The sequence below is a fragment of the Scomber japonicus genome, chromosome 5, assembly GCF_027409825.1.
Source record: "Scomber japonicus isolate fScoJap1 chromosome 5, fScoJap1.pri, whole genome shotgun sequence".
Lineage (NCBI taxonomy): Eukaryota > Metazoa > Chordata > Actinopteri > Scombriformes > Scombridae > Scomber > Scomber japonicus.
Window position 1 is genome coordinate 14,241,591 of NC_070582.1, and position 25,235 is coordinate 14,266,825.

Consider the following 25,235-nt stretch of genomic DNA (forward strand, 5'->3'; position numbering starts at 1 on the left):
GACTTCATCAACTGGAAAGGAACACCCTCAGGCATCCTAGGCTAGGCATGACTTTACTAGTCAGAATCACACATTATTCTAACTCATGTACTAACTCTAAAAGGCTGTTAAGGTTTGTTGTGCCCCTTAACCCAAAAAAATTTATTTAGTTATAAGGTTGGACAGGAAACACAACAGAAGCACATACAGAAAACACAACCCTCCCAGCACCAATCCACCTTCTATGCAGATGTTAAACCACCAGACTCTTCATGCCAAACCGATTTTTAGCTTTACAATCAAAGTTCTACCTTTAGGGGACCTAGATCTTTTCTTGGCTACACAGCTATGGAGTGTTGAATGTCTACATTTACACTGACAAACCACATCTGCAGTCCTTGGCACAGGCCTTACAACTTGTCCTTTGACAAGGGACAGCTGTGGCTCAGGAGGCAGAGTGGTTGTCCACCAATTGGAAGATTGGCAGTTCGATTCCGATGTTGATGTGTCCTTGGGCAAGATACTTAAATGCTGTGCCAACAGTGTATGACCTATGTGTGTGTTGGTGTATGAATGTATATGATTGGTTAGTTTCCTCCTGATGAGCAGGTTGGCACCCTGCGTGGTAGCCCCTGCTATCAGTGTGTGAATGGGTGAATGAGACATGTAGTGTAAAAGCACTTTGAGTGGTCATAACGAATAGAATAGTGTTATGTAAGTACAGTCCATTTACCATTTAATGCTGTTTGCGAAGCCATTTACCCTGTATGCATCACTGTCCTGGGAAATTAAAACATTTGCTACTTCGCCCTCCAAGTTATGTTTACAGACAGATGCACACTTGATGACAACACAACGTCATTATATAACAGACGTTATAGTAGCTATACCTCAAAACATTTATTTCATCAATAGCTTTCTTAAGAAAGTCTATATTATATTACTGCAAATAATTTAAAAATAAGCTCCAAGAGAAGACCTTCGCTGGATTTGCAAACTGACATCGCTAACGCATTTAATCCCATCGGTCACACAGATTAAATGGATTCAATTTATTCCTGTAAATAGTGGCTGTAAATCCTGACTGGAATTTATAATATCACTCCACTACTGGACAAACTACTGCACTGAGAAAATCACATGCTGTACGTACTGCACCCCAAGGTCCGGTCCTCCACTGGTTGTCTGCTGAGGGCACATTCCAGAAGCTGTGCCCAGGATGGTGTCCTGGGTCCTGAGGATATCCATACGGCTGGTTGGTGCCATGGTAAACAGAGGAGCAGGGTACAGCCGTACACTCCTGTTCTGTTGCAGGTCTGTCATCCGGGTCACAGAAAGACTGGTCTACAGGCTGATGGTAGTTAGAGCAGACTACTTGTCTGGTAGTTCTTCCAACACCACATGTCACTGAACACTGGGGAGACACAACCAATCACTGAATCAGGTTGAAAAAGCAGTTACGGCAGACCATCAATTTCAAACCAGATTCATTTTCAATTCATTAATTTATTATAATTCTCATAATTCACTTAAGAGTGCGTGAGTGTCTATCATAGCACGAAACTCCATAAAGGATATAGACTAGTCTACATTGCTTTGAAGACGTACTAGACTGATGTGAAATGATGGGATGAATTATATATTCAGACTTTTTCTCTCCAGTCGACCTTACAGAATTAACTTCAATGATTACTTCATCCAAACCTGTCTCTTAGACTGGATTCCAACTAGGCTGCTTAAGGAAGTCTTTCCCTCAGTTAGCACCTCCTTATTAGATATGATCAATCTGTCTTTAGTAACAGGATATGTACCACAGTCCTTTAAGGTAACTGTTATTCAACCATTTCTTAAGAAGCCTACTCTTGATTCAGAGGTTCTAGCCAACTATAGGCCTACATCTAACCTCCCCTTTCTCTCCAAGATCCTTGAGAAGGCAGTTTCCAATCAGCTGTGTAACTTTCTACATAGTAATAGTCTATTCGAGGATTTTCAGCTTCAGACAATCGACTTCTCTCTGTCCTTGTCCTGTTAGACCTTAGTGCTGCCTTCGACACCATTGATCATCAAATCTTGTTACAAAGACTTGAAATTGGCATTAAAGGAACTGCATTAAACTGGTTTAAATCCTATTTAAATATGCTTCGGGTAATATTATTCGCAAACACTTAATGCATTTCCATTGTTATGCAGACGATACTCAATTATATCTATCAATGAAGCCAGATGAAAGCAACCAGTTAACCAAACTACAAGCATACCTTAAGGACATAAAGACCTGGATGACCTGCAACTTCCTGCTACTAAACTGAGGATATTGTGCTTGGCCCCAAACACCTTAGAAACCTCTGCCTGAGGTTTCTTCACGTTAAAAGGGAGATGTTTCTTGCCACTGTCGCCAAGTGCTTGCTCATGTGGGAATGTTGGGTCTCTTTAAATTAAAGATTATGATCTAGACCTACTCTATGTGTAAAGTGCCTTGAGATGACTTTTGTTGTGATTTAGCGCTATATAAATAAAGATTGATTGATCAGTGTATTGCAAAAATATAGTAGGCTGGCTGCAAAACTTGTTGATTGATTGATTTTAATTTTAACCCTTTTTTCAGTTTACAAGTCCAGCTGACCTCAACTCACTGTAACTCCTATCCCAAAACTTCCATTAATTTCCCAAATGTGACCTCTAAAGACCTAAATTTGGGCAGTGTTGTTTTCAGTGATTGTTCCCATGTATTGTTTTATGATGTGAAGCCCTTGAGTCTGTAACTATGAATACAATAGTGCAACAGTAAATCATCCCTGGCTACAGTTACAACCCCATCATTGGTCTTTTCTTAACTCTAAAAGGTCACAGCAGTATCAAATGCCCATTTTGTTTCAGGGCAATTTTACCACTGTTAGAAAAGTGAACTGAGTGATAATTGCAAGTCTCTGTACTGGAAAACATCTGTATCAATTGGACACAGTGTCAGACGTTTTGCTTACAGGAGACCACTCCCCGTCAATCCATTGACCACAGGGGCTGAAGCAGGCAGAGGACTCCGGGGGCCGGGTCAAGTGGGCGCAGTATGATTCATCGGCCACTCCTCCCTGGGCATCTCTGCAGCTGACATAACGCTCTCGCTTCCCCTTGCCACAGGACACTGAGCACTGAGGAACATGCAGATACAAGCAGAGCTGAGATAAATATTCATCTCATGTGGAAATTGAATAACAGTTTAAAAGTATGATACAAACAACCCACAGGAATTATTAACTCTTCTGTCTGTTGAAATTGGACACATTTCAACAAATTGGACACATTTCAACAAACCAGTATAACCAGTATAACCAATATAACCAATTCTATTCAAAACTCAAAGCATGTTGTGTTTTTCTTTGAATGAATATGCCATGAAAGCTGTGCTATAGAATTCCTGCAAACCGTTAGCTCCAAATGAAAGAACACTACATACCATATGAACTATATATCATGCATCTATAGTACCTCTAGTAGACATATAATTACCCAGACACTGTATAATATCAAGTGAGTCATCAGTAAGCTGCAATTATGTTCAATTTTAAGTTACCAACCTAGCCATTTGTTTCATTTGAAAGTATACAATAAGGATGCAAGATGTTAAACACATTTTTAGCATTGTCCAACATGAGTTTCAGACGCTGCTATTAATCAGTTCTTGTGCAGCAAAAATGTTCAGTAATATCTTGTTTTACGATAATTAAATCAATAAGAAATACATTTTTTTCTCATCTAGGATGGAAAAGATTTGAATGCTGTGTTTACAAACGGCAACTGACAAATCTTGCATAGTGTACCTTAAACAATTATACATTGTGGATTCTCTGGATTCCTTGTCATAAATAAGTGTGTTCAGGAATTTCTCAGCCATTGTTGGTGTCCTCAGATGACTCTGATCATCTTTCACCTGCTTATACAATATAGTTGAACCCATGTCGTCTCAACAGGACATCATAGTTAACATTTCTGAGTAGATGAATACCTAATGCAACCAAATGGCTCCAGCTCAAACAGGCACATTAATATCCCACTCATATCAATGATACTCTACTTTTACTGAGAGAATGTACGTATTTGTATGTGTGTATTATGTGTGTGTCTGTAAGACCACACTGGCACATGTGAGCTCACACCGACTTTCAGATTGACAGACGGGGTTCAATCTTAGAAACCGTAGACTCGTGTTTAGATGAAGTCTGGTTTTCATTTGCGACGAGTAACAATACAAAGCATCAGAGACAGAGGGGCCTCTCTGCCCAGACAGTGAAGCTTGTGTGTGTGTGTGTGTGTGAGAGAGAGAGAGAGAGAGAGAGAGAGAGAGAGAGAGAGAGAGAGAGAGAGAGAGAGAGAGAGAGAGAGAGAGAGAGAGAGAGAGAGAGAGAGAGAGAGAGAGAGAGCGAGAGCGTTGATGCAGCAGGGGGTAAAAGAGACAATGCCAAAAAAGATTATGGTCTGTACAGTATGTACTATCTGAAAGAATGTCAGAATATACAGTAAAATTTTATATGTCAACCTATTAATTGTAAACACATATGCAGCAGACCCGTCATTACTAGAGTATGGTCCCCTGCTATTAAACACAAACAAACACATACACATACAATATATACAAACTCTATATGCAAGCAACACATCCATAAAGATGAATGAAATAGTATAATTAATAGAAATAGAAAGATTTTTTTACCACTTAAAGTGACTCTTACCTTACTTGCTTTTCACACAGCACTTTGAAAAAACTTGAACAGCAACAACCCCTCCTCCCTCCTATGTCCCATCCCCGCACTCCCTTCCCCTCCACCCCCAATGTGAAAACTCTAACCAATCATATCATTCTGTCCGAATGATATGATTGGTTAGAGTTTTCACAGAACCATATGAGAATGGAATAATGATGAGTTTCTATGCCTGGTGGATCTAACATTTTAGAATGCCATTACCTTATTAATAGCATTTTAACCTAAACAAAAAAATGTGTAAAAATGTAACAAAGGTAAGGGTAGCTTTCACAAAAACTGCATTGCTTTTATATATTATTTTGGACGTCATAAGGTAAACCTACAGACTATAATGTGCTCTGATAGACCCAATAAACCCCTTTTGTTTCCTCACCGCAGTCCAGGAGCCATATCTCCACTGAGTCAGGAGCTGAGCAGACTTGTCAGGACGAGGTGTGCTTTGTGCAGGAGAGGCCCATGGACACACTGGCATCTCGCAGTCCTGCATATACAAACATGAAAACACTGTAGTCATACAAGTCATACATCAGTGGGTGTAAAATAAATATTCACAAATACTTCCAAGCATTTTTTCCTCTTCAACGAAGTTACAGTATATGTGGTAATAATAACTATAGTTGTCTTAAAGGAATAGTCTACACTCTCTGCAGCTGTACGAATGCTTCTTCCACCACTGTTATCTGGAGACTGAAAGGTCATCAGTTCAACACTCTGCCTTGAGTTTCCATCAGTGTTTAGGAACCCTTAAGCAATACACTTAAAGCACTCAGATAAAGTGTGTAGCAGCCTTATGGTCTGTGTCCACCTTGACACTGAATTGAGTAAAAGTAGAGGTGGTAAACATTTAAAGAGGATGATGTTAACTCTAACGACTAGGTCATGAATTTTGCTTCACTGAAATGTGTGTTGAAAGCTCAATTGTCTGAGATTGAAGTCCCTTTTCAGGTGACTGGATCTGCTTTTAACCAATCAGTAAATCAATTATGATAGTTTTCTAAAACATCAAAATCATTGAATCAACATTTTTCAAAGTTCAACTGAATTATTCAGTGTAATCACAATGTGAGTGGCTCTGAGGTTAAAAAATGGGTCATGTACTCACTGAATAATGCTTGATTTTAGATCTGCAGTGCCTAGTTTAAGTTGTTGCTCACAAGAATCAGGAGTTGAGTGTCAGTGATTCAGCTCTGCTTGTCTTCCTCATCCTCTAAAACATTAAGTTTGCTGACTGGTCTGGCTTCCAGCTGTTGGCTCACTCTGTCCACCATAGATGTTTTTAGGCTAAAATCTCACAGCAAAAAGTAAGCTGGTGCTATGGAGAGTCATTCCATCTTTCAGCTCATGTTTTGGTATGTTTTCAGTGAAAAGGTTGTGATATAACCACTGACATAATCACTATAACCACTGGGTCTTGCATTAACAATATTTGGAGTCATGGCCAGAAACATCCAAATTAAGGCTAATGTTGCACCAAATGTGTAGGCCGTGGTTAGCCACGTTAGCCACAACAACTTTACGAGGTGATAATATGTCAATGTTGGCTTGTTCCACTGTTGACATGTCACCCAAAAAAATCACTTAATACTGCTTTAAGTTGGCTTATAGTGAGACTATCATTTTAAGTATATAAAACCCAGGAAGCCTAAATTCCTTGACTGAATACTAACTTTTGTCCGGCTTGCCTAATTGCAGTAATAATTAACAGCTCTTAAATGTTAGAGAAAGTAAATTCTGAACTATCCAAGAGGACCTTCTTTATTATAAACTTTACAACTGATTGGGAAAACTTTAAACTGAGCCTTGTGTCTAACCTCAGATAATACATGTGGCATTATTATGCTTATTATGCCCTAGTGCTATTATTATTATTTCATTTAGTTTCTTTACCCAAGAGAAAACACCGACTCTGGGACAAATGATGGTGAACCTAAAATGTTGACCCTTTGTTATTTGAGCAGTGTGGAGGTTTTTGTTCTTTTTACCTGACTGTCTCTGGGCCTTGCCGCAGCGTTGCACTCTCTGTCATCTACTGTGTCACCATAGGCCCCTGACACACACCTCACAGCTCTCATCTGGTAGCCATGGCCACAGGTCACTGCACACTGAAAGACAAAATCACACACATACACGCACACACACACACAGTACACACACACACACACACAAGAGAGAAGCCCAGTCAAGCGCAAGCTATCTCAAACTCTATCTAAGTATGTCAAGGTTGATATCTTAGACGGGGCCTCAGTCAAGGTCCAGCTCAGCAGAGCTTGGTTAATACTCTGACATGCACATGCACACACACACACAAACATACACACACATTCACATACACACCCAAACTCTCAATTCGACCCTTTACCCAATTCTAAACTCACATACAAGGTGATCCAACCATGTTTAGGTACAACACAAGAGCAGAGGAAGTGCCACAGGATAGGTTTATTTGAGCAGCAAATTATAATTACACAGGAATTAACGAGCCAATATATTCCAGCTCTGTAAATACAACTATCTGACTAAACATGTGTGGGAGGTTTTTTGATGTATAAACTAGACTATGAATGGGCAAAGGTGTTCATTCATACATGTTTCATTCGGTTTGTGCTTTACCCTAACAGTACCAAATCTTTGGAAATGAATAAACTTGTATGTATAGGAAAGCGTGTGTATGTGTGTGTGTGTGTGTTTGTGTGTGCAGTTCACTGTGGGTCAGGTTTAGTCTGACAGGATATGAGGGCAAAGTGAAAGCACCATAGAGGAAATGGCAGCTGGAGTCAGAGCACACTCCTCCGTATCGCGCCAGTATATCGGGTTACACATACACACACTCACACTTGAAATATACACTGTCTCTCCTACACACCACATTCTCTCTCCGTGATCTCTGTGACCACACACACATGCACACACACATACACAAAGTAACTGATAGGAGACAAACTCCTAGACGGCAAGCCACACATGAAACCCATTTCCTCAGTCAAACACAGCATCAAACCAGTTTTGTCTTTGTCTTATCTGTGTGTGTGTATGTGTGTTTATGTGTGTGTGTGCAGGACTCACCACTCCCCAGACACCAACTTGCCAGGATGCACATTCAGGCAGTTCACAGTTACCAACAGTGGGGGGTTTGCTGGACTGGTCACAGAGGTGCTCGCTCAGCTTTTCCTCCCCAGCTCCCATGCTGCAGGACACTTGCCTGTGCCTCATCCCTTTCCCACAAGTCACTAGGCACTGAGATAGTCAGGTGGGTGATGAAGGTGGGAATGATAGGGTGTTTGATGATGGTGGAAAAGGGAGGGAAAAAGAAATCAATGTGAGATGGCACACATCCAAAATCACATCACATTCCTGTTACAAAATAGTACCACCTAAATTTCTTCTCTTGTCCTTTCTCATCTTTTAATATTAAGTAATATAATTCAGCAGCAATATAACTAGACCCTCTAAAAAGACAATAGAGAAACACTAACACCTTTCTGATGCAGTGTCTATGTCAATATTAGCATTTTACTCTGCTAAGAGCCAGGTTTCTTTGGTGTTTTAAAATTTGGAGAGATCTGCTGTGTTACTCCATCTGTAAGGGTGGCTTCATGATTGAGTTATGTTCCCACCTCGCTCCACTCGCTGACAGTCCACTTTGGACATGGCTGGTCATTGCAGATTTCCGTGACCACCCTCTGGTATTCGTCGCAATCCCTGTCTGACAGCCGCCGGCCCCGGTTGTTCATACAATAAGACTCTCGGCTACGGCTCCCACGTCCACATGTTTTAGAGCACTGTTTACAAGAATATGTGAACCATGTTGAGCCCACTTAATCATGATCAACCAAATATTAAATACACATTCTATTATTGTATATTCAATATTTTACACTTGTAAAGATGTAACCCAAAACCTGTATTAATGTTGTACTTTTAATACAGCATTTTGGACAAAAAACGTCAGATTATTTCAGAGTTATTATGACTTCTTAAGTCGGTTCTCAAAAGTTTTGAGTAGTGGCAAAAGTGGCACTGATTAAACTCAATATTTGAACACTGTATATGCCTTGATATGTCCCTTAAATGAATGAGGCTCTCAATTGTCCAGAGCATACTATATAACATAATTCCCCATACCTGTGACCAGGCACCGTACTGCCAGTTCTTGAGCAGGCAGTTCCCATGGCACTGTTCCCTAGTTTGAGGTTTGGCAATATCTACACAGGCGCTGGCCTCCATCCTCTCACTCTGTCTCTTCATCATGCTGTACTTCATACATTGGACATCCAGGCTGCGGTAACCTGGGCCACATTTAGCTGAACATTCACTCTTTCCAGCAACATGCCACCTGTGTGAGAGGAGATGTAGAAAAATATTAGTGTTCTGTAGGAATTAGTTTTTGCGCCAGTATATGTCTGTCTTTGTGCATTAAATACCCACCTGACTTCACAGTCGGTGTTGCAGGGCTCAGGTACAGCAACAGGACGAGGTAAGTGTTCACAGCGTTGGTCTGATACCTCGAGGTGATCGCTCTTACGCACACACACTGCCTTTCGTCTCCGGACACCTACACAGAAACATACACGTGCGAAGAAAAGTAAGGTTTGAATCAGACAACATATGGCAGACAGTTCGTTTGACAAAATATCACATTTCTTCACCTTTAACTAGCCTGACCAGTTCTCTGACATCCAGTGCTTCGTATAACAGCCTTAGGGGCCCATGTCGTTCGAAGACCCCCTGAATATGTCTCTTTAGTGGGTGCACTCTGACCCACAGGGAGCCTGACTAGCTTGCTTCTGAAAGGGAAATCTGAGGGGCTTAGTTGGGTTAAGGGCCAATCTAAGGCGAAGGTGTTGGGCGATGTGATTGGCTGGGGTCACATCGAGGTTGCCAGGAGGGGGATTTATGGAAGTAGGGGATGAGTGAATAAGGTTTTAAATCCAGAGGTGTTTGTAAGTGATGCAAGAGAAATGCTGATCCTAATATGCGCTGACACTGAGCTCCATGCCCATGTAATAAGACTCTCTGCAATAAGAGCTGTAAGACACACTATGGTTTCTATAAAGTTAACACTTCACAGATTTTTAACAGTATGTTTTTATTCTCTACATTAAGACTGGCTTTGATATTCAACAGTCTCTGCAGCATTAAACTTTGCAATATTGCAATTCGTGAAATAACAATTGGCCTAAAAGTGAAAATGTGTAATTATGCTTGCATTACAATTTCACAATGGATATTTTGTTTCACCACAAAGCTTTTTAAGATTCACTGAAATCAAAGAAATGTATCCATATTCTTCATGTGTGGAGATTTGATGGCTGAGTCAAGCTCTTACCCTGACAGATGTGGTTGCACTCAGACCAGGAGCCTGAGGGATCCCACACAAACTGTTCCCTGTGTTCCTCGATGGGTACGTTGAAGGAGTAACGGACATCTGGGTTGTAGAGGTTTCCCACACACAAGACCTGTGGAAACAATGGTGGGAGTCAAGTTCAAAGGACTTCGCATGGCTTTTCCACAGAGAGAAGTTGCAGACAGAGCTCATCCTCAAAATATTGGGAAATGAGAAGCAAAGACAACTTTGCAGAAAGACAATCCAAGACACCAAAAAGAAAGCTTTCTTCTAATAACCTGCAATATGAGCTCCTCCTCAATGCGGTCAGTGCAGTTGATGCGCTCCACTTTAGTGTCTGAGCCGCTGTACTCTATGACAATTCCCTTGAAGGTGATTTCCCTTTTGAACATGGCCACCACAAAGTTCCCATTGAGGAGGGAGTTGGACTGGCTATCGGATAATGCTGGAATAAGAAACAGACAGATAGGAACAACAAATAAGACCACAAAACTCTAAACAACAACTTGAAACATGAAAGAATTCAGTGTAAATGCAGGAATGTCTCGTTCTTAGAGTGAGTTTATGTCTTGCAGAATTAGGGTTTTGGGGATGTTTATGAAATGTGGCTTTTGCTATTTCAGGCTATATGTTAGATTGAGCTTTAAGCTGCCAAACTATTGTTGTGCAAAGCTATTGCTGCAGGGGAGGTATGTTGAAACACTAGTGGCACTAAATTGCAGTCATTTGGAGTTAGACTGCATGACTCTCCTCAGTGACTGACATTACTATGCAAACAAAGGACCTCCACTGACTGCAAATACAAACAAGTACATAAACATACAGACCCAAATAACACCCACAGGAACACATGGTTAGACACTCACACTTGGCAACCAAACATATGACCACAAAAATCTTTCTCTACCTCAAAAGCTATACATGCAGTTAATTATAATCTAAGAGTGCATGCCGAAACAATGTATGTGATTAAGTCTCTAGAACCAACTTTGTTTACATTATAGTCTGCACATTGTTGGACCCCAGCTAGTCATCTTTAGCTCAAAGACGACTGGGGGGGGTCTGCTGGGTTTTGACAATGATCTACACACTCTGGTTGTCATCAGTGACACGTTGCAGCAATGATAAAAAAATGGATTAGTGTGCAGACACAGAAAGGTACAGTATACACAGAGAGTGGAACATATATGAACATTTTAAAGTCCCTGTCTTCATGCCTGAACAACAGAGATGCAGGAGGATCAGTTAACATGAAGTACAAACGCTTTTTTTAAAAGTGTATGTTTTGATGGGTTAGGGTTAGGGTTAGATGGGTGTTAGATAAAAGAGGGGGGGGGGGGGGGGGCGATACTCATTTACAGAGACCAGTATAGACTGTTTATAGCTGTTCTATTATTTGCATTTACCCACTTGGTCACTATATCCACATGACTGATGATTATTTATCAAAAATCTCATTGTGTAAATAGTTTGTAAAAGCACCAGTAGTCACGTGGACCTGCAGATGTGAGTTTCTTCTTCTTCATCCCTACAATATTGTCATAATATCAATATTGAAGTAAAATTATTACAATATTTTATCTTGTCTATATCGCCTAGCCCTAGTTGGCAAACATCTGAATTTGTAATATTTCCCCTTTCATTCATTCTGCTTTTTCCTTTGATTTCCTCTCTATATATTATAGTCTACTGGGCAGGATCTCACTCACTCTATATATCTACTGCCACACAACGACACATTTGCCTTTTTGTCACCTGTTCGAAACTAGAAGTGTGGATTTTGTTATAAAAGCAGAAGATAACACTCACTCACACAGGAAGAAAACTGATGACATGTTGCTGAGATTTCCCAGGCCTTAGCAACCATTTTTGAGAGGCTACAAAGCTTAAGTAGAATAATGATGTACTTACATTATTTCTGTTTCCTCTATTGATTCATCCTCACTTTTTGTAATATATTGTGTTTATAGAGTTTCCTTAGGAACTAAAATTGTGAAGTGCATTTTCTGACCTGTGTGTACTTGCATGATGAGTCACAGGACTGCTCTATTTGATGTCATTATGAGCTCAGGGATTCCTCTTTGTCAAACATTTGCCCTTGGCTTTATCATGAAATACTTGCATTGGATTACATTTGCAGTCTCTGACTTGACTGGGTGTGGTGACCTCAAATTGGCAAACCGTTAACCATGTTTAATGTGGAGGGCACACACTCAAAGTGTCTGTGCAGTGCTCCGCAATAGCTGGAGTCAAGCTTTTCACAGCAGAATGGCAGAGCCTTCCAGATGTGTTGTCTGACAATTTGACTTGAGAACATCTTGAACCTGACTTGAACCATCTGAACCCCTCCCGACCCCCCACAAAATAGGCAAAACCCCTTTTCATTTTTTTCCTTTCTGTACGTCTGACTCTGTCTCTCATGCAATCATACACACACTGAGCACGGTCGGTCCATCTAACCCTACACCCCTATATCCACTTTCATGCAGCCTGGACTCCACATGCCTCTAATTAGCACCTATTGCTGCCTCATTTATCTTTCTCAGGGCCTGACACTCCATTTGCTTTCCCAACCAACCCTCTTTGCCATGACCAGATGGACCAACGCCCCTTCACGTTTCCTCCATATACACTCAGTTCAAATGACAGCTTCCTTTACTTTATGAAAACGGTTTGACAACAGTTTGGCCTATGTCTCTTTACCCCCCATAAGTACAAGCCTGCCTCTACAGCTCTGGGTCACCAAATCTGGGTGGTTTATGGTCATGTGAGGGGGTAATGGCATTGACCTGTGTGATGAGAACTAAAGGGGTGTAATATATACATCTTATTAGGTTGGACTGCCTGAATTTTGGATTCTCCCAAGAAAATTTGCAACTTGATACTGTGCTGCTAAAACTACATTCTTACACTAACACATACACACAGAGTATACTCACCGAGGTAGTTGTCATCCTCTGGCTTTCCAGAGTAGCTGACCTGTTTGATATCAATGTTGGTGGCTCCAGCTGGGATACGGACCACTGTGTTGTAACCTGAAGAAAGGGAAAAAAAGAGAAAAGAGACAGGCAGAGACACAGAATGAGACAAAAAACATGAACAGTTACACGGTCAAAAAGGGACAAAGTAGCAACAGCAATGAGCGGTCCCACCTTGATTTCCATAATAGCTTCACTATGCTACACCAAATCCCAGTCAGGGAAGTCCGGTTCTAACCACTAGGGATTTCAATGTCACACTTGGAAAAATACAAAAAAGGTCTAGTCCTCTCAAATAACCTGCAGGAGACCTTGTTTTAGTCTCAGAGGCCCAACCGTGAAATGATATGTAATTATTCCCTGGACCTACCTTTGGCCTGTAATTACTACACCGGGCCTGTTGTCCCATGATAAACTAACATAGAAAACGAGTGAGCATGAAAGAGTAAGAGAGCAAAAGTAAGCGGCAGTGAAACATGTGAAAGCCAAGAGGGGACAGCAAAAAAAAGAGATTGAGTAGGGGTCATAGTACAAAATGAGCAAAATATGAAGAAAGTTATGTCTATTAGAGGAGAGAAGACAACAAGTTAAGAATCTGTATGTTCTTCTGAGAAATGCTGGATATCAAACCTTAATACATTTTTGTTACCAACTGAAATGTGCCCATAGCAACAGGTATCAAAAGCAGCAAGCTGATATTGAATGCTTGCTCTTTATTCTTATTCTAGTATCCAACTTCAGATTTGAAATAATACATTTTTTTTAAATTATAGACTGTATTGTATTCATTGGCCGTGTGGTTTATCTATTGGTACTGTTTTTTTAACAAAAATACAGTTATCATGTCAATATTAGTATTTTTAAAAATTCAAACAATAGTCAGCTCAACTTGTGAAAATCACTGCTTCAGTTTCTGCACATTCAAGTAAACCCAGGATATGTAATACATCTAACTGTCTACAGGTAAAATAGGGAAGATCAGATGGCATATTCAGCATATTCCTGTTTACAGAAACAGTTTGGTGGAAAAGGGTTTACCTTAGTGTATGATGAGCAGCTGTTCGGACCAATAGGTCAGTCCAGTAAAACCACAGGGTGTTCAAAGGCTTGATTGAGGGAATAATAATGGTGGCTGCTACCTACCAAACTATTAATGTTCACTAATTTTTTTTCATTATGTCAGCTTGAAGGAATTCAACCAGCAACCATGTGATCAGTCAACTACATATTTGTGCCTTCAAAATGAGAGAAAAAAAACAATGGAATGAGAGAGAAAAAGGTGCGAAATGATGGCTAGCCTGATACCTTGAGCCACTCGGGGGCAGCACTTGGTTTGCATATCGTCCTCTCATAAGCCACACACACACACACACACACACACACACACACACACACACACACACACACACACACACACACACACACATCCATTATTATCACAAGCCATGTCAAACATAACTAAAAAACCTTCCCACTGAGGCCACACAGTACCTGATACTACTTTAAATAAACTTTCAGAAACCCAGACCTACAGTAAAAAAAAAACTTGGTGTTAACTGTTACTGTTTAAGTGTCAAATTCTCTCTCTAACCACTAGGGACAGGATAAGCACACAAAAACATAGGAGCGTATGAACTTTAGAAACCGCCAACACAGTCCCCTTCTGAGGAAACATGGTATCCACAAGCCATCAGAGGCCTCTGAGATTCCCCAGCTTAACAACTGACCACACACACGATCCTCCATCACCACAGAGTGACCCAGGAATGAACAGTAAACACACACCCCGGGGAGGAGGTGGGGGGGCATACAACCATACTGCACTTAGAGAATGGTGGGGTTTACCTCAAACATGCATCTCCCTGCCAGTAGGAAGAGAGAAGATGATGTAGTATTAATAGCTTGCTGATGAAAATTTGAAAGTGTCACAAGCTTGCCATATTGCAAACTGAATTGAATCTTGAATCTGAATTTAATTAAAAACATTACACACTGTTTTAATCACTACAGTATGTCTGATCCAAAAGACATAGCAGACTACATATTGGACACCAGTTAATCTTAGCTTGCCGTCTCTCATGGCTTCCCATGTGCTGTTTTCTTTTGTTCACTAAGACACACTACATGACAAAACAAGCAATTGTTGCGGCTGATTTTCATTGCTGATGACCAAGTCTGCTGGGTCAGGCCTTCATCAGGCTGATAAGTATGATGTATAATGTAGTCTGAATTCAGCATTAGACCTGACTGATTCAGGTTTTGACTCACTGAAGGTTAAACTAGCTAAAGACATTGCATTACTTTACAACTTGAACATGTAATTAGAGACATCTCAGAAAAACACTAGTGACTGATTAACACCACTAAAGAAAATATCTGTATGATTTCAGTGGTCCACTCTGGTTTTGTCTGTAAATTAAGCTTGTCTAGTCTAGTGCAGTAGCAAAAGGAAATAATAAGATAAAGACTAAAATTGAGTGACAGACAAAGGTAGACACTAAGAAACAGAGATACATCAAACAGGAAAGGACACAGGGTAATAGGAAGAAAGGCAGGCCCAGACCCAGGAGTAGAGGGATATTCTGCAGGGGCTGCACTCCCACTAATGTTCTCTTTCTTAAGATTTCCAGGGCTGAGGACAGTCTGGTGTGGTTCAATACATTACCCCCACTGAACAACAGAGTGAAGAAAGAAAGCAGATGCATAAAGACGCAAAAGCTAAGTGTCAAACTAATGTAGAGTAAACATAATCGAGGTCACACCCAAGGCTTTTATGCTAATGCTTCTGCTGCCCAGACATAAAAAGGATTGGATGCAATCAGCAGTTGGCCATCGTTCAAGCAGGACAGTTTAAAGGGGTGATGTCAGGTTTGTTTTTGCTACCAAAAGACCTGACAGAGTGTTAATCACCCTCTAAAGCCTTAGATAGGATTGGTGTCCTGTATTCCCCTAATTTGGCTGATGCACGTATTGTTACGGAAAATCCAGCTTACTATGTTTAAACGTAACCAGATATGACATCAGTGTATAATATGAGAAAACAGCACATGAGCACTCTAGCCATGTGAAGTGAAGTCTATGTTTACTGCATATCAGATATATCATTGCTCATCTGCTGAAGCTGCTGACATACAGTGTGTTTAATAGCGACACCTTTTTATGAACAGTCAGCTATTAGTGTTCCTTTCGTGCAATATGAGGAGGGGGACGTACCATACTGAGCATCGTTGAAGGTCCCTGCCAGGGTTTTACATGACGAGTTGTCCCCGCCACAAACTCCACACTTGTCATTCCTGGCCTTAGAGTTCAGCACGTGGTCACAGCCTGCTTGCTGAAGAGGCAAAAATGAAGAGAAGATGGGAAAATAATGATTGATGATGATGAGTGATGTATTGTGACATGCTGGGTTTTTTCATAGTGCAATACAAGTGGCCAACATGAAGACAGGAGACAGAACTAGACTCAACCAAACTGAAACATAAAAAACATGAGCAACGATATTACAAACAAACAAAAAAAGCATAATGTTTGCTAGATTTTCTTAGTATGCATGTATGTAGGTAGGTGTGTGTGTGTGTGTGTGTGTGTGTGTGTGTGTGTGTGTGTGGGGGGGGGGGGGGGGGGGGGGTTTCTGTGTGAAAGATATAGAGGGGAAAGAGAGCAAAAGGGGGACACTGTAATCACCAACTTATCTACAATGCTCTTGGAGGGCACCTGTGTTTGGGCTTTAAGGACAAAGGGGTGCCAGGGTCGATCTGGGGCAGGGAAGAATATGAGGCCTGTGGGAGGTGGCTGGCCTGTTACAGGTTAGAACCCCTTTAGAACAGAGCAGGAGAGGTCTGTTCAACTGGATCTGTTCGAATGTTTTTAACTACATATTTGTCAGCAGTTTTTTTTCCCGGACTTGTGCAAATGGACTTCGAAAATGCAGGTGTTTCTGATTGTGACCCACTTACATTTCACTGAAGACTAAAGCTGCATCCTTTCCAGCAATTTCAACACATGAATCAAGTGAAAGCCAGAGCAGGTTGAGAGAGTTCTGTTTGCATTTTAGCATCAACCAATTTAAACATCTTGAATGGAAATCTTGTAATAATTTAAAAAAATTTGGATTCAAAGGTTACTCATAGAAACAGATTTCACACTACATATGATATCGTGAGAGGGAGCCATGGTTGAAAGCTGACGTTGATGATGAAACTTTGTGCAGTATGTGTGTGATTACACAAGTTTATAGGAGAAAGAGAAACAGACAGATATACCCTGCAGAGGCCTTGAACACAGATGTCATAAGTGTCTGGCCCACATGGTGTGCCATCAATGACGCGGTCCTTCAGCTGATAGTACGCCGTAGTCCCAGCAACTCGGCAGAAAAGCTTACACCGATCCTTCATTAGTACTGGAAGAAGAAAGAAAACAAATTATGAGAAAAGTTGTGCCATTGCTCACTGAGTTACTGAATAAAAATAAAAATCTTGAAAAAAACATGATAAAAAGCCTTGAGATGACTTGCTGTGCTGATTAAATAAAATACAACATGACAGCTCACATTTTTAAAAATCTTAAACCTATTTACATTTTTTGCAAAGTTCTACAGAGTTCTGCTAGACATTGCCAAAATTGTATTTGTCGTTTAAAAAAATCACTTTGTATCTGACAGCGTACTTGCTCCAAGGCTTGGCCTGTTTGCTTGTATAGCATCAATTAAATGAATGAATCACTTGCAGTAACTTAGACATGGTGGTCTTTGCCAGATGGTAATCTCATGTAGCTGGGCAAGCCACCTAGGCCAGGAATGAGATACTGCTGCAACAGGGAGAGCTGCCAGGAGTTTCATATGGAAGGGCTGCATGCTGCTTTAATGTTGCTGTAGTTAAGTATCAGCTAAAAGTTTTACCTCAAGGGATTTCTTATCATGGGCATGCAAAGAATGAAAAAGAAGAGACACACACAGAGACTTGTACTCTACATCACACATCCACCCATTCTTCAACAAGCATTTATTTTCTTTTTTGACATAGGGCTAAAACATAACCTATCCCACAGGTTATGTTTTAGCCCTCACCCTAACCCTCTGTCTTGTTATTTGGGCAAATAAATAAACTAAACCAGATAGATCTATCAAAAGTAAGCAAACAAATAGACATAATACACAAAAACGTATTTCAAAATGTAAGTATGCCCATTTGCAGTGTTTAAGTTAAAGATACTGAATCATTGGCTTCAAACTACACCGTATACTTGAATGTAAGTAGTAGCCATCTTTGATGTTTTGGTTCATTTTCCAACAAATTACACTGTGGGTTTACATTTGTGTACTCACTGCCACTGTACTTGGGGACCCAGCGGACGGTGGGAGGTAGACCGTTGATGTTGAAATGCTTGCCGTCAAAGTGAGAGCACTGCTCTTCACGGAAATCTTTCCGTCCTCGCGGGCATGGCTCAGTGTTGCAGGAACGGAACTTCATCCTGCGTCCCACACAGAACTTACCGCCATTTCTAGGCCTAGAGGAAAAAAAGATGGATTGCAGAAGCATTACAATTCATTTCAATCTAAAGCATTTGATAATGTTTGATTGGTGCTGTATGACTTCAAACCAACATTGTTTCCATTTAGATTCACACTAGGACAACAAACTTTCTTAAACTTTAAGCTTTAAGTCAAGTTAAGGCTCACTGAATCTGGTTACTCACCTAAACATGTTTACAACACATTTTTCTAAGTGGTTTACAGTCACTCATATTCATTGTGTTACAGCTTTGATTGTTTTAACTGTCTGATTCTTTCTTACTCAGGCTTGTTGCAGTCTCTGATGTTGCTCCGTGTTCCTCCACCACAGGCCCTAGAGCAACTGCTGTAGGGCCCCCAGGGACCCCACTCTCCATGGACTGGCTGTAGATCCAACTCCTTGTTTACACACATCCCATGTCTGCAATACTGAAGTGAACAAACACAAACACACACAAATTCTGTTAAAAGACTGTACTGTAGCATCATGACGGCCATGACTGCATATCAGTCCTGAAGACAAACACACCTCTAGTGGAGATTAAGTGCAGACACAGCTAGGAGTGGTGTTCCTCTATGCCTCCATAATCGTCTGTTTGCACATCAAGCTATATTTTATTCTAATTTAGTGATTAGCCATGGGAATACATCCAACTCCTCTCAGTTGTTCAAAGAGAGATGGAGGAGTGAGGGAGAGATATATAAAGACTGAGGAGGAAGTGGAAGACAGTAAACCTAAATCTGAAATATACATGTGCTATCAATAAAAATAAGCCACATGTTCATATGCATTTGGTGTTGTGGGGGTGTCTTAAAGGTTGTCAACAATTAAGGTCTTGAACTGTTCCTGAAAAACAGCCCTGGACTTTTTTAGATAGACCGGCCCGGCTGATATGGGGGTGGGGAGTACTGCAGCTGCTGCTGGGCCGACAATGGGTCTCTCTTGCTCTTGTTTTTGTATAACGGGCTGCTCAGACGGCCCACACAGTGAGCGGCCCACCAAGATTTCTCCTGGTGCTAATGATGGCCAGTCCGACTCTGGTTATTACTTTGCTCTTATCACATGTCCAAAACTTCAGTCACGGACTGATTCCAAATGGTCTTGTGCATCAACATTAATTTCATAAACACAATATGGAAATCTTATAGTGAGTTGTAAAGACAATTTGATGCAGACAATGAAATTGACATGAGTTTTCAAATGTAAAATGGCCTCTTTCTTTGCACAAAGTCACACTGTATTTCACATGGTCTCTATATTTCACATAGGGAATGTAGCATTGTTAGACATTCAACATAAAATCAGTTCAGCTACAATAAGAAAAATTGTGAAAACAAAAAACATTTGCTATGCCTATGTTTTGCCTATGGTAAATCCAGAGTAAATATTTCTGAAATCATCTTCAGCATGGATATACAAAATTACATAATAGAGATCTTTCATACAGCACACCCAATATGACACAAAAATAAGGCGCCTGCTATGAAAGAGTGTGTACCAACTGACCAATCTTTGCCAAGAAGTGTTAACACTGCTTTCATGAGCAAAGCACGGCAGGCCCATTTCCCTTTTGTGTGTAACTAAACCCCCTTCTCACTGTGCTAGATATCGGAGGGTCCTGTTCACTAAAAGAATGCAGGACAAGACGGCGTCTGTCTGCGTACGTAGCCCGCCATCAAGCACACAGGCATGGGGAGCAGTGGCACCATGATAAGGAAACTCTAGAGTTGTGATAACAAGAGGAACAAAGTTCATTACTGGCTAGATATCAGCAACTCTATTCTCCTGTTGTGCTATGTATCCTGATCACCTATGTTTTAAAGCTGTAGGTACACCACTTTAGACCTGTAACCTGAAAGAGAGGATGTTCTTTGTGGAGCGTCTCTATTTTCACTGTGTTTCAGAGTTTGCTCTGCAAGTGCAATTTGTTTCTTCTTGTAACTTTCATTACCAGCTCTCCAGATAAGAAATGCAGCCATTATCATTTCAAATGGATGCACACCCATTCTGCTACAAGACATTAAATCCCTGACTTCAGACAAAAACTGAGACCGTCTGTTCAGAATCATGTGAGATTTGCTTCAGTGAATTTTCATAATTACGCTAACAAACCTGGGAGGATATCAGTCAAACTGATCTCCTGGTCAATGGCTAATCTGGCAACATAAATTCATGATTTGCAGTCATTATCTTCAGTGAACACCAGCAAAACTGCCAAGTTATACACATATATACACATACACACATACATACACACATAAACATATGCAGAATCTGGCACTGTTGCCTCTACTATCATGGCCTAGTTTTCATGTGTGTTTTACACACTTGTGGTCGTAATGATGAAGTGTAAAGCCTGTGCACAATGACGGACAGGTGTTAACAGCTGTAGGGTATGGACGAAACAAGCAACACACATTTCCATAATCCAGACATGGTTTGAGTAACAGTCTGGGCCTTTCTTCTGGCTCCACTACAAATACAAACTAAAGACACTGATAATTTTGTTGGAATACTAACAATGGATTTAGAGAACAATTCAAGTGAGAGGCAGTAAAAGACAAACAGGTGCTGGATTCTTATGGATTAGGCAATCTCCTAAAGAAAAAACAGAGCTGAACAACTGGAGCTCGTGGAATTGTAAAAGACACACATTTTTAGAAGTAAATCCAGAGTTTTCAAATGTCACAACAAAGACTTCTCCTCTATTTACAGCTCTCACATCCCCTTCCTCCACCTCAGTTTAGGTACTGTCAGCCCAAACCTGAGCATCCCTTCTATACCTACTCCTTTCCATAGTCACCCATCCCCCTTATCCCCTATGGGAAATTGCAAGGGCCACGCTGGGACCACCACAGTGCAACCAGGCGGCAGGACCCAAGGAACTGTCAAACACAAGGCGGACTGACTGTCAGAGAGGACCAAAGCCTGTGTAAGCCTCTGAGGCATTCCACTCCCCCCGCTGGCACCCTGTGTTTACAACCGTTTTGTTTGGCTTGAAAAGGTGATGTGGGTGAAAAGAAGAAAGAGGGAATGAGGGGAGTGGAAGGAAAAAAAACATCTGTGTGATGTATGTGTGCGTGCCTGCGTGCGTGCATGTGTCTGTGTGTGTGTGTGTGTGTGTGTGTGTGTGTGTACACATGTGTGAATGTGTGTTAAGTGTGAGAGTGATTGCTCAGAGTCTGAAGGCATCTGGGTGCCACGCTCAATTCCAATTAGCCTCTCTTTCTAAAGTGCACAAACACACCCTAGGAAAACGCTGAGGTGAAAGGCAGTCTTGGCAAATCTCAAAGATCATTAAGGACACTAACAGACCCTTACCAAGAAAGATTGTCAAAATTTGCCCTCAATTGGAAATGTGGTGAGACATTTGAAGGTCTTGTGAGAGAAACCTGTCCAGCTGTGACTAGCATGTGTTTCAAATTAGGAATTTCACAAAGACACACGCTGACTCACCAACTCATACCAAGACATGCGCATATGTCACATGCATGCATTTTGCACATACTGTACATAGATATAATGCACATAGGAAAACATACACAATACCTTCACCTTTTTGCTTTCAAATGGTATACCAACTAACACAACCTGCTAAATAAAGCTCAACCAATTTAGCCATCCAGCCAAAAGAATAGTTACCAGCATGCTAACCCTGTCAGTGGGAACCATATCTAAGGACAGCAGCATCTGCTCTGAGCTCTTCAGCTGGCTGGTTTGGAAGTTAGCGCCCTGTAATTGCCAGGAGCACCTCATTTCTGAACCCAAGCCATACATCACTGCAGGAATGAGAAGGCAGAGGATTGATTTAAAAAGCACTCCGCTCTTTCATTTTAACACAGCCATTTCCAAAAGGCATCACCTTTCATGTTGCGGTGTCTTTCTCGTGACTCTGGGTTCGGAGTTCATTTTAGCCTTAGCCTGTTGGCGGTTTGTGTCTTTGTCTCTGATGATCTGCACCAAAACCCATGGCCTTCCTTTCTACAATGCACAATTAAAACAGGCCTTAATCCTAAAATAATCTGAAAACATCTGGAGTTAAAATTACATGAAATGGACCACCACTGCTGATTTTCAATAAGTAGTCACACAATAAAGGGCCCATGAAGCCATCCAGAAGTAAAGAATTCTCTGCTGTGATCTCTTTGGCAATGCAGGGAATGGAAATAAGTTAAATGACAGTTGTTATTATAGACTGGATTTACACTGACTCATTTTTCAGCTATGACATGTATTTTTTTCCCTCACAGTTCTATATTTCCTCTTTCTCTTGTGTTAAAAGGGTGTGAAGACAGGAGGAAGAGAAATGATGAGAGGGAGGGGAAGGTGAGCAAAAGACAAAACCTGATGCAACCATGACCCCAAGCAACCTCTCCTTACTGAGTCTTCTTACTTTGTTTCCTATCTTTTTTCCACCCTCTATGCTCTCTCCTCCCCCTACACCTTTCCAAGAAATGCAAGGGTTGTCATTAGAGTCAATGAGTAGTTTGGCCCTGTCAGCTCTTCCATTCACCTGAATTTCAGAGATATTTTTACTAAGTCTGTCTCACTCATCATAATTTCTGTACAACTGTGCACATATCTCTTGTAAGCTGAGCTATTTCATGTTTCATATTAACAATGGATGAAATTATTATTTCACCAAATAGCTCACTGTATGCTACATAAACGGGAGACTAACAAACATTGGCAACTATCTAGAGAAGAAATCTGACACCGCTTTGATTCTCAAAAGATGGTGGAAATATTGGGCTTACACACACAGTCTACGGGCTTACACTCGTCATTTTCACTGTAAATGTTGGATTTATGTATTTATTTACACTTACCTATTTACAGTGAATACATCTTTTGAACAATAATTTGAATTATGATAACTGACTGTTAGGACATACATTTTTGTCAACATTCAACACCTACAGTATAAATACATTTGTCCCTCTCCGACAATCTAGGCCGCCAGCAATGAAAGCTCCACTCACTGACTACCGGACACAGTAATTCCATCGGCAAACTACGTGAATGCTAAAACAACAATCCTCTTGTTAGCCCAAATCCACAGATATGTCTGTGATGATGGCAAATCAAAGTGGTAACATCCTGCAAATATCCAGAGATTAGCTGAGAGTGACATTGATACCAGTCTCACAATCCCAAGTTACAGTACAGGCACACGCACAGACACACAAAACACACACATACACAGAAACACACACCCATCCCAGCATCGTACGACAAGTCTGTCAGACTGCCAGGAAGTTCCAGCCAACACTCACCGCCTCCGCCAACAGACTCCATTCTGCCCTGGCTTCACTTTTCAAGACCTCACTATCTCACTCTAATTGGCTGAAACCAAAGCAGGTTGTCATTCTTTTCTGAGGAATGTTCTGGAAATAAAAAACAACTTCCCGTTTATTCACTTACACTAACCACTTAATTAAGCCTGTGTTAAGAGTATCTGGGAAAGCTTTTTGAGGGTTTTTTTTTATCTAAAGAAAACCTTAATGAGAAGCCATGGTGATAAATTAAATGAAAAACACTTGAATGTTTTGTTTTTTTCATTTTGCAACAAATTGCAAAAAACATCTTTCAAAGGAGCTTTCAGTCAAAATCACACTTAAGCTACTCAATGAAATGCACAAAACTGAGAACAATAAGAACTTTGACAACAAAACATCACAGTTTATCTAAGCTCAATTGCCACTTTTTTCCTCTGCCACCCACTGAGCGACAACATGGTGAGAAGCAGCACAAGGACCTTCAAAGGGCGGGGATGTGGATACAGGGCCGGGATGTGGATACAGGGCCAAGCGTTCCCCAGCCTTGGCTTGACAGGCCATTATTGACCATGCTGGCTGGCCCCTAATCTACGCACACACATGCAGACGTGTGTGCAGACTGTGCGCTCACGCTTATATTAAATGTAGATGATTCTGTATGCATTTCAATGCAACACACACAAGTGAAACCATGCATGTACTTGCACAAAACACACACACAGAGACACACACAAACGCACAGGCAGGATCCTTTTGAAGAGTGAGAGGGACCGAAAAGGGGGGAGAGAGAAAGAGAAGGAGAAGAGAGGATGGAGGGAGGGAGGGTAGGAGGGTGGTGGCAGTATTTATAGACAACAAGTGATGGGATGCCCTCGTTAGTGCATGGCCCACTGAGCCAGATGACAGACACGCCGCCAAAAGGTCATGTGACCGCATTACTCACTCCGGCGCCCTGAGAGAGGGCCTGTTGAGCAACAGTGAGGGAGGGAGGAGAAGCAGATAGTCAGAAGAGAACAGAGGGGGAGAAAACTACCCATGAACCCTACAGTTCCCGTTGCCCTATTTCAACTAAGCTGTATACAAACAAACTTTTTTTTCAGTTTTAATTTAGGGGACGTGCCTCTCTCCCACTTTTTGGGCACTGACCTCAATTACCCGATGTGGTCACAACTTTGTTTTGTAACCCAACCAAACAAAAAAAAATCTCTCCACACAAGGCAGACACAAGAGGTGACAGCTTGCCTTTGAGAAAAGTCTTTTTTACGAGAGATGGTGTTTCCCATGTAATAGTTTAGAATGACATGTCAGGCTTTGGTCTAATGATAGGCTAAGAAAGGGATCTTTAAATGGAAGCTGCAGTTGCTAAGACAATACCTGCTGCTAGTTTT

General features: G+C 41.1%; 1 protein-coding gene across 2 annotated transcripts in view; it reads right to left on the bottom strand.

The window, feature by feature from the left end:
- The window catches only part of LOC128358360 (A disintegrin and metalloproteinase with thrombospondin motifs 20-like), a 77,989-nt gene that overhangs the window by 24,284 nt on the left and 28,470 nt on the right, over window positions 1-25,235 (bottom strand). For both annotated transcript variants that reach the window (XM_053318606.1, XM_053318607.1), the window contains 15 exons: window positions 18,851-18,996; window positions 18,382-18,563; window positions 17,321-17,457; window positions 16,272-16,389; window positions 13,020-13,115; window positions 10,359-10,525; window positions 10,063-10,192; window positions 9,162-9,288; window positions 8,859-9,069; window positions 8,351-8,515; window positions 7,800-7,970; window positions 6,719-6,838; window positions 5,110-5,217; window positions 2,961-3,125; window positions 1,133-1,393 (listed from right to left, as the gene is read on the bottom strand). In XM_053318606.1, the coding sequence (XP_053174581.1) occupies window positions 1,133-1,393; window positions 2,961-3,125; window positions 5,110-5,217; window positions 6,719-6,838; window positions 7,800-7,970; window positions 8,351-8,515; window positions 8,859-9,069; window positions 9,162-9,288; window positions 10,063-10,192; window positions 10,359-10,525; window positions 13,020-13,115; window positions 16,272-16,389; window positions 17,321-17,457; window positions 18,382-18,563; window positions 18,851-18,996 (2,304 nt within the window). The remainder of the gene's footprint in view (window positions 1-1,132; window positions 1,394-2,960; window positions 3,126-5,109; window positions 5,218-6,718; window positions 6,839-7,799; window positions 7,971-8,350; window positions 8,516-8,858; window positions 9,070-9,161; window positions 9,289-10,062; window positions 10,193-10,358; window positions 10,526-13,019; window positions 13,116-16,271; window positions 16,390-17,320; window positions 17,458-18,381; window positions 18,564-18,850; window positions 18,997-25,235) is intronic.